This window comes from Peromyscus californicus, unplaced genomic scaffold (genome assembly GCF_007827085.1).
Source record: "Peromyscus californicus insignis strain IS unplaced genomic scaffold, ASM782708v3 Scaffold_4__1_contigs__length_199733344, whole genome shotgun sequence".
Taxonomy (NCBI): Eukaryota; Metazoa; Chordata; class Mammalia; order Rodentia; family Cricetidae; genus Peromyscus; species Peromyscus californicus.
Genome location: NW_026294562.1, coordinates 83,671,761 through 83,681,814, shown reverse-complemented (window position 1 = coordinate 83,681,814; position 10,054 = coordinate 83,671,761). Strand labels below are relative to the sequence as shown.

The 10,054-nt window shown below is 42.8% G+C and overlaps 1 protein-coding gene across 10 annotated transcripts in view; it reads left to right on the top strand.

The window, feature by feature from the left end:
* Nucleotides 1-12: 12 nt before the first annotated feature.
* The window catches only part of Acsm3 (acyl-CoA synthetase medium chain family member 3), a 30,645-nt gene continuing 20,603 nt past the window's right edge, over nucleotides 13-10,054 (top strand). The window contains exons 1-4 of one of the 10 annotated variants that reach the window (XM_052760877.1): nucleotides 2,950-3,223; nucleotides 8,506-8,560; nucleotides 9,321-9,404; nucleotides 9,509-9,782. In XM_052760877.1, the coding sequence (XP_052616837.1) occupies nucleotides 9,582-9,782 (201 nt within the window). In that variant the 5' untranslated portion in view covers nucleotides 2,950-3,223; nucleotides 8,506-8,560; nucleotides 9,321-9,404; nucleotides 9,509-9,581. Of the gene's footprint in view, nucleotides 30-2,948; nucleotides 3,296-8,505; nucleotides 8,561-9,292; nucleotides 9,405-9,508; nucleotides 9,783-10,054 lie in introns of those variants that run through there. The other 9 variants (XM_052760879.1, XM_052760878.1, XM_052760886.1 and 6 more) reach the window with 9 other exon arrangements.

Sequence of the window (10,054 nt, the reverse complement as noted above, 5' to 3'; positions counted from 1 at the left end):
GCTGAAGAGGACAACAGCAGCAGTGAAGGGTAAGGTTTTTAGCTCTGACCTCTTGGGCTTTCATCTCTGCATTGGCTCTGTGTTTCTTATTTAACAAGACATTTTGGGGTCAGGCTTTGAATGGCAAGTGTTGTTTCTCAAGTCTATGCCGGGGATCCAAAGCTTAGCACAATGAGTCCACTGTGGAAAGTCTTGGATCAAAAAAATAGGGGGTTAGGGGAAATTCCCTTCAATGGAACATCTTCTAGAAAAGGGGTCCCATGGAACAAAGGCAGCCCTCTGCTCCGGAATGGGTCAGGCAGAGGGAAGGCAGTCCTTCGCACTGGAACAGATCGAGTGGAACAGAGGCAGGCAGCCCTCTGCACTGGAATGGGTTGGGGTGGAGCAAAGGCAGCCCTGTGCTCTGGAACAGGTCAGGGACCTGGTGTAGCAGGAATCTTAAAAGTTCTTATTAATAAAATCAAACCTGAGCCAGGTATTGGGATGAATGCTGAATGATCAGAGAAGCAGAACAAGTCACAGCTACAGCTGATCCTGTTTCCTCAGACTAGATGCCTCACAGCTGAATTGTGCTGCTCAAAAGCCTAAAAGCTTAACCAGCCTAGTTCCTGGTCCTTACGCCTTATATACCTTTTGTGAGACCAAAATGAGCCATCTTAGAAATAAGACCAAGATGCCTTCACCCAAAAACTAAGGCCTAAGATTTCTCCTTCTAGGAATAGGCCAATAGTTACTGAAACAAGTCAGTTCAGATTCCAGAAACCAGAAAGTGTAAAAGTACAGAGTCACAAGATAGTCATGAGGTAATGCCTGCCGGACTATGGAATGTCCTCACCCTGGTTTCCAGGGTAACTGACCATAAAACTGTCCCCACCTGAGGGCAGCCAATGAGAAATGGTGGCAGGCAACCACTCCCTTAGAAGTAATTTCTAGAAGTCCCTAGAAGCGAGCCAATCAGAATTGTACCTGTGCTAGCACCCCTAAATGATGTAACCTTGTGATTTTTCCCTTTAAAAACTGAGCTTGCGGACAGGCGGGCGCTTCCTCCAGCCTCCACTGCGTTGGATGTATTGGACGAAGTCCCTGCCTAGGCTTGTATTGGATATCCAGAATTAAACCTTGCTTTTGCATTCCGGCATGCTCGTCTTTGGTGGTCTCTCTGTGGGGGTCACGATCTGGGCACAACACTTTCTGCTTTCTACCATCACTTCTTGGGATTAAAGGCGTGAGTCACCATGCCTGGCTGTTTCCAGTGTGGCTTTAAACTCACAGAGATCTAAATGGATCTCTGCCTCCCAAGTGATAGGATTAAAGGCATATGTGCCACCATTTTCTGGCCTCTATATCTAGTGGCTGTTCTGTTCTCTGACCCCAGATAAGTTTATTAGGGTACACAATATTTTGGGGAACACAATATCACCACAGCCTGGAGCAGCTTCATCTCTGGCAAGACACCCCAAAAAATGAAGAGACCCTGGGCCTCCTAGGCAAGAACTTGAAAGGGCAACTTACCCAGCCAAGAGCCAATCTTAGTCTAGCGGAGAGCAGGTGTGGAGGAGAGGGATGTTTTCCCACCAAGTGGCCCTGGACCAGTGGGGAAAAAAAATCAACCCCCTAGGTGGAACCTCCAAATGATAAGTTTTAGGCCTCCCTGAAGGCCTCTCCACCATCACAACAAACCAAATCAGACCAAATCAGGAAAAGCCCAGGTTTAATGGGTAAAGCACTCCTGGGCGATTCCCTGGCCCTGCAGAGGGGAGACTGAATGCAAGATCGGAAGAACCACGAGTCTGTTTCTGGGGATGCGCTTATATACTCTGTGGGAGTGGTTTTGAGCCTCTCTGGGGGAGGAGCTGTGTTTGGTGGGCTTTGAAGAGGTGGGTTTAGGAAAAGAGATAGGGGAGGGGAGTTGAGGTGGATCTTCCACCAGACTCCTTCCAAACATTCCAGACTCTTTGGGTATAGGGATGCCAGGGTGCCAGGGGTTGAGGTGGAGCTCCCATCCAAACAACTGTGACTATTTATATGGAAAATTCTCAGAAATCAATTCTTAAAAAGAGAACTTTTTTTTTTTTATAAAGAAGACTAATAAATTCTTCTTTTTTGTTTTTGTTTGTTTTTCAGACAGGGTCTATCATGTAAGCCATGATTGTCCTAGAACTCACTGTATAGACCAGGCTGGCCCCAAACTCAGCAGAGATCCACCTGCCTTTGCATCCCAAGTGCTGGGACTAAAAGTATGTTCCACCATGCCAAGCTTATAAATTCCTGTCTTTAACTAAATTTGAGTTGGACTTTGTGTGTGACACAATCGAATGAGCCATTTATTCACATTACCACATTAAATGTTTATCAAATGGCTAACTTTTGCCAGTAGCTGGTGTATACAATGATGATCCATCAGCAAATGCAAAAAGTTAAAGGAGGGGGGAAAATGAGTACCAGCTTAGTGGAGAAGAAAGTGCCTTTGAGAAGATAATCTCACCAGAGGAGGATTTGGTTTCTCTGAGGGAAGAGGTGCAGGCAGTGGGGGTGCAAGGGTCTCAAGGCTGGAATACGGCTGTGTCTGAGGCAAGTAGGGGGCTGCCGTGGCTGAAGTGCAAAGAAGCAGAGAAGATCCCATAGCTTCTTACAGTCCTCTAAATGACTGACAAGCAGAGAAACACCAAAGTCTTTGAGCGGAGAAATGACCTGATAGTGCTGATTCTTAGTTCTTCCCAGTTCCTGAGTGCTCTTATCAACTCTACCCAAGCTGTACGGTCTTTGGTATTTATTTATTCATTTTAAAATACCTCTATATCTCTTTCAATTGTTCTTTCCTCTTTCTGAGAACTCCTGCCACTCATAGGACTAACCCTGACAATAACTTGTTCAGGCTGGCCTCAAACTCACAATGTAGATGAGAATGACCCTGAACTCCTGAACTTTGTGCCTACACCTCTAAAGGGCTGGGACTACGTGGGTGGGCCTCCAATTCTGGCTGCCTTTCAGCAACTCTTGGGACACTTATCCATCCTGTGCACACAGCTTTCCAGCCTACTAGAAGCTTGCTTTGTATACAAATCATTACCTGTTAAAAAGGACAGGTCAGGGTTACGTAAATGTTCATGCTCCACCCTCCAGTGTGTCCACCAATCAAGCAGAGGAAGGCACTCTGGGCCAGCTGGAGTCTCTGATTGTCACACTCCTTCCACTTTGATCTACTACCAACACTAAATCAGAGGTGAGAAATTAACTTTCTCTTTCACGAAGCAGATCTGCTATCACTCCGGCTGTGTGGGGAACTATGTCTTTAGTGAGTATTCCATTTTTTCTCCTGTGTAAGACTTCCTGCAATGATGCAGGCTTGCTTTATAATATATGTTCAGCAAAAAACCCCAGCAAATCCAGAAAATGCTCTGTGAAGTCCATGGGTGTCAAAGGTGTTTCAGAACTTCTCAGCTGCCGTGGGAACATAGCTGAGGAATTAGTGGGGAAGGAGCACTCACAGCAGGCTGCAGGCAGAGCAGCTGAGTTTTCAGCTTGGGCTTTTTGGGGAGGCTTGAGTTTTTAATATTGTGTACCTGTGCTTACATGATAAAATGTGAGATGGAAGAGCCCTCTGCCCTGCCATTTACATGGACCTAAAGCTATATTTCAGATCAGACTTTAAAGACTTCCAAAAGCCCATCTGGCCAGCCAGTGGAGCCTTGCTTGGAATTTTTCTTAACAACATTTCTGTGACTTGGTGTAAAATCCAAATTTACTGTGCAGAAGAGATCTTTTCTTTCATCTGCAAGGGATTTTATGAACCTGGAAAATAGGCTTTGTAAGATGCTGAGATCATTGAAAAGACAGGAACTGACTGAGCCTTATTGGGAAGAAAGAAATATTATGGCTTTGATGAGGGGGTGTTAATATTTCTTTTTGGTTAAAAAAAATGGTTAAATTCCAACTGACTGGTCAATTTTCTGTTCTTTTTTTTAATGTGAATTTTTTAATGTTCATTTGAAAGAAGTTCTTTTTGAAAATCTATTTGTTGATAATTTCATACATGTATAATGTATTTTGATCATATTCACCCTCTATTATCTCTCCCACCCCCTCCTGCTCCTGCTCCTGCTGAGCCCCGCTACTCCCCAGCAAGCCCCCCACTTCATGTCTATTTTGTACCCAGTGAGTTTAATGAAGGTTCTTGCATGAGCATGGGTGAGTGGCTGGCTGTTTGCTGGAACCTGAGGAACTTATCAGTGGCTACATCAATGTATATATAAGAGATTCTGAATGAAGGAGAACTTTGTATGGGGCTAGGGAGAAACCACACTGAACATTGATTCTGTTTACTATCAGCACAGTTAGTATACTGTGTTCATCTCCAGTGTAAACATTTGCATAGCTGCTTAATAGTCTGTAAACTTCTGTATGGAGGGGGCAGACCTGGCCTTGTCATGTTCACGGATGTATTCTCAGCATTTGATATAAGCTTGTCTCAGGTATCTGGTGGATAAATGGACATACTGTTCAGTTGGGTAAATGTATGTTGGAAGGGGGTATGTTTCTCTGGGGTGTGGGATAAATTAATGCAAAATGCTTAGCACAGTGCAGCCACTCACTTGCCGGATCTCAGCAAAAATGGTGCATCCCTGAAGAGACCTTCCAAAATAGCCTTTTTTCCTTCTTGTTATCCATTTTTCCTTTTCATGTAACAACACATTCATTTGTTACCCCACTTACATGTGCCAGTCCATGACAGTAGGGAAGACCTTGTCTCTTTCATCCCCTCATATATTGCCTATATCTGCAACATTTCAAACTTTCAGTCAGTATTTATTGAGTAAATGAATGAACCAATTCTTGACCTTTGTTTCAATTGGACCAGGAAATGTTTATTATACTTCTTAACTATTCTAAAATAGCATTTGTATTGGGAGAAAGAATCAATTCTCTTGAAGAATTGGTTCAAATTTTTCATTTGAATTGCAAAATAATAAGGACAATTCAAGTGATCATCAATTGGGAACTAGCAGCTGTTTGGTCCAATGCAATGCAGCTATGTTTTTTAAAGATAGAGGAAAGAGCTCTGTGTACTTGTATGAAGAGGCCTCTAAAACCACATTAGTGAGAGTGGATTGGGTGTGTGGAGTGGTGAGAATTTAGGACCTGTTGTGTACAGCTGGTGGAGAAACGAGAGTCATATTTGGGATACCAAGGAGCACAGTGTCTCCTGGGAGGTAAGACTGGGATTAAATACAAAACCTTCAAGACAGGAAGTAGGCATTTTTCAATGTGTGTTCTTTATGGTTTTTGAACCATTTGAAGGTATTATACCAAAAAGTAAAAACCAAGATGAGTTTGCTTTTAAGAACTCAGTGCTGAGTGCCTCCTTTAGTCGAAACTTTCAGTCTTCAGCACCGGGAGTGGGGTTGGGGGGTTGGTAAAATTGAAAGAACTTGATCCTAATTCTGTTAGGAAGTTGGAGTACAGCCAAGAGGGCAAGTAGTTACTCGCCAGCACACAGACCAGTCCTGCTGCTCTCTTGCTACCTGGCCCTGATGCCAAATAGGACATTTGAGACCTTGAGGACTTCACCCCAGGGGAACAGCCTTGTTGCCTCTGTTCTAAGAGAAGGCTGCTCTTTCAGGCTTGGATTTCTGTCATCGCTTTTTCTTTTTTTTTTCAATTCCATTGATCCACCTGATTTTTTTTTTTTTTTTTTTCAATACAGTTCATTTCTATATATCAGTCACGGATTCCCTTGTTCCCACCCCCCTCACCTTCCCCCCAGCCTACCCCCTATTCCCATCTCCTCCAGGGCAAAGCCTTCCCCACAGATTGAGATCAACCTGGTAGACTCAGTCCAGGCAGGTCCAGTCCCCTCCTCCCAGGCCAAGCCAAGCGACCCTGCACAGGCCCCGGGTTTCAAACAGCCAACTCATGCAATGAGCACAGGATCTGGTCCCACTGCCTGGATGCCTCCCAAACAGATCAAGCCAATCAACTGTCTCACCCATTCAGAGGGCCTGATCCAGTTGGGGACCCCTCAGCCATTGGTTCATAGTTCATGTATTTCCATTCCTTTGGCTATTTGTCCCTGTGCTTTATCCAACCTTGGTCTCAACAATTCTCGCTCATATAAACCCTCCTCTTTCTCGCTAATTGGACTCCCAGAGCTCCACCCGGGGCCTAGCCATGGATCTCTGCATCCAGATCTCTTACATCTATTAGGTCAGAGGAAGTTCTGGGCAGTGCTTTCCCAACTCTGAACCTGTAGAAAAGTCTTACCTTGAGAAATTTCCTCCTTCAGTTTTCTTTTTAATATTTTTTTGTGAGTTCAGTTCTGAGCTGTTAGCCAGACAGATCCTCAGCATATTCTGCAACAAGAGAAAAGCATTATGTCACCCCTGACTAGTGCACAGTGATCCCAGCCACACTTGCCTATCAAGCACTTGAAAAACAACTACTGTAACCAACGGACTGGTTTTTCTTGTGTTTTATTTCCATGTTTTCATTAGTTCTTAGAGAATTTCATACAGTGTGTTTTGATTATTTTTACCATCACCTGCCACTCCTCCCAGATCTACGAGGAAACTGTTTTCTGGACACAGCAGGGCAGGTGCACATATGAACTCTCAGTGGTTGTAACAGCATGTATAAGACCAGCTCAAAAATCCCAGCGTGGAGAAAGGAGGTGGGCACAAGGTTCCAAACCTTAGCTGAGGAGTTATTAGCAATGAACTGATTTTAAAACTGTACTTATATTAACATAAACTGCCTCATGTAGATGATGCAGGTAGTCACATAGCTCTGGTTAGAGCAGTAGAGGTACCTCTTGGGTTAACTATAACCCTGTAGTTAAAATTCTTCCTTCTGGCCAGGCGGTGGTGGCGCACGCCTTTAATCCCAGCACTCGGGAGGCAGAGCCAGGCGGATCTCTGTGAGTTCGAGGCCAGCCTGGACTACCAAGTGAGTTCCAGGAAAGGCGCAAAGCTACACAGAGAAACCCTGTCTCGAAAAACCAAAAAAAAAAAAAAATTCTTCCTTCTGAAAAAGCCATTTATTCACAATTTATTTTATTTTATTTATTTATTTTTTTTTTTTTTTTGTTTTTCAAGACAGGGTTTCTCTGTGTAGTTTTGGTGCCTGTCCTAGATCTTGCACTGTAGACCAGGCTGGCCTCGAACTCACAGAGATACACCTGCCTCTGCCTTCCAAGTGCTGGCATTTAAAGTGTGCACCACTGCCACCTCGCTCACAAATTTTTTTTAAAGAAATTTTTTTCTTTACTTTTTATTTTTATACATACTTTTTGAGACAGGCTTTCACTATATAAACCAGGCTGGCTTTGAACTCACAGAAATCTGCTTGCTTCTGTTTAGCAAGTTTTGGGGCTAAAGGCTAACCAATTATTTTTTAATTGATTTTAATTTCAATTGGATCAAAAAACTGGATCAGAAACACATATACTAGGAGTCAAATGTGGTTATAACTCCCAGGGATAGCAGCATGAGTATGGCAGTCAAGGCTCTGGTCCTCACAGAATTTACAATCTAATACCATGAGCCGACTAGAGCCATGAGCTTATCCAGCCTGCTGCCCATTTTAACAACTTTGTGAACTAACAATAGCTTTCACATTTTTAAATAGTTGGGGAAGAAAAGTGGAACAATACTTGGTAACACATGAAAATTGCATGAAATTCAAGTTTTAGTGTTCAGTGATAAGGTGTTTGGAAGTATCTGACCATGTTTATTTATTTATGTATTACCAACATCTGTGGCAGAGTCAAGTATCATAACACAGACAATATGGTCCATAAAGCCCAACATTTACCAACCCTTGTTTTATCGAAAAGCAGTAGGCTAGGTGCCATGAGGAATATTTGCATTGTTGAATTCAATCTTTGTTAAACATACTTCTCTGTCAGAGGTTCTATCATTCTCTTTACTAATAAAATGTAAACTGAGATTCATAGTGGTTCATTATTCAAATAGAGTCACAATTACTGAGTGGTAAATAGAACTATTCCATGATTGTATGACTCAATAGGCAATGGACTTAGCCAACACCCTAAAGACCATTGTTTCTCTCACCTGAGCGTATAAACTTGTTGTCTGGAAAATCTTGTTAAAAGATTGAGATCCACTAATTCAACAGTTCTTTAGTGGGACCCCAAGACTATGCATTTCTGACAAGCTTCCAAGTGGTGTTGACGGTTCATAGATCCCAGGCTCTGAATGAGTGACACTCAACTTGGGTCATGCATTACAACTCTAAGGAAATTTTTTAAAGCAGCATAGGCCCACTCCACCAAATGCTTATTGGTCATTGATCCAGGCCTTCAAGTTTTTATAAAAAGCTTTCCTAGTGATTTAATGCATAGATAAGATATCAAGTCACTGCTTTGCTGGAATCCTGTTGGCCCAAAGTAAAACCATTACAATGAGAATCCAAAGACCCAAGTTTGAGCCCTGACACAATAGGATAAAGGCTGATGCTTCCTCTGTTTGAGGTTCATTTTCTTTGAAGGTGAAAAACAAGGAGACCCAAGCTGGATGACCTCTTGGAAGGTTCAGACAAAGAGGTAAGACATGAGGGGTGCCTGGGTTTCAAATGTATCCAGTGCATTAGCATGATGCCCAACCACCAGGTCCATGGAGGTTAAAGCTTAGCCGATATCTGCTATCTTGTCCTGTTTGGACACTTTATCATTACAGAAACAATTCCACATAGCCAGGCTGCCCTATCACACAGCTAGAATCACAGTCAAAATTACACTTTAATGATTATGAGAGTAGTATCTGTTTTATTGCAGGAAAATTATGGGAATTATAAGAAGGAGAAACTCAGTCACAATCCCTGGAACACTAAAATTGTATTTTTAATAGCCTCCGCCAAGTAAATGACATTGTGATCAAATGACTTCCCACAGAAGCAAGGGCGAGTAGGTGGCTGGGAAGAACCTCCCAACAGAAGCCCTGTTATTATATCTCCAAGCCTGGACTCGATGGTAGTGTGGGCTTCTATTGGGAGCATGGGAACTGCAGCCTGTAAACCAGACAGACCCTAAACATAGACAGTGCTTTCAGGCCAAGCTGGTACTAGACTATTTTTAGTTTCCTCATCTGTAGATAATCTGTGGTGTTTTGATGTGACTTTTGATATGACATTAGAGTATAAGCCTCTGTATAGTCACAAAAAGTTAAGAAATGCACGTAGAAAACAATAGTGTGTGGTAATCAGGAGAATGGACTGGGCCCAGACAGTTATGGACTTGAATCCAGCCCATGGCTCTTACTATTTTCTCTATCTGTAGACATGGATAATAACTACATACTTTGCAGGGTTTCTCTAAGGATTTAATGACAAAGAATACATAAAGCATCAAAGCACAATGTTTGGCACATAGAGATGCCCAGAAAATGATGGTGAGTGGGTAAAAATGAATAATTATGATAAAACTTAGGTGCTTTGGGGGTTTTACTACTCTGCAAACAAAACTAAATGCATGTCATTTTTGCTTGTTTTTTAGCTGGATTAGTCTGCATGGAAATCCCAAGTGCTAAAACATCCACCAACACTGATGCTAGTTAGCACTTGTCACCATGGCGATGCTACTTCATGCTAAGTGTTTTCAGCGTCTAGCAATTACTGGTTCTGTGAGAGTCTTGTATAAAGAGTATAGAACAGCAACCCCTCAGAACTTTTCTAACTATGAGTCCATGAAGCAGGACTTCAAAATAGAGATTCCAGAGTATTTCAATTTTGCAAAAGATGTCCTGGACCAATGGAGCAGTGTGGAAAAGGTACAGAGCAAATGCCAGTCAGACTATCAGTGCAAGTGATCACAGCCCCAGGGGTGGTTAGCAATGACTGTAGCGAGTTCTGCTGCAATGAAGGGGTGATCAGTGGAAGTCAGTAGTTGCTACTGACATCTAAGGATAGCGGGGCACTTCTGAAGTGAGGAACAGCCCCAGGACAAGAACTTACCAGGCCTACAAGGCCATCATGGCTGCTTGAGAAAGCCTATGTTATATTAATGGACCCTTTTTAGTTTTTTTCTCCCAGTTTTAAACAA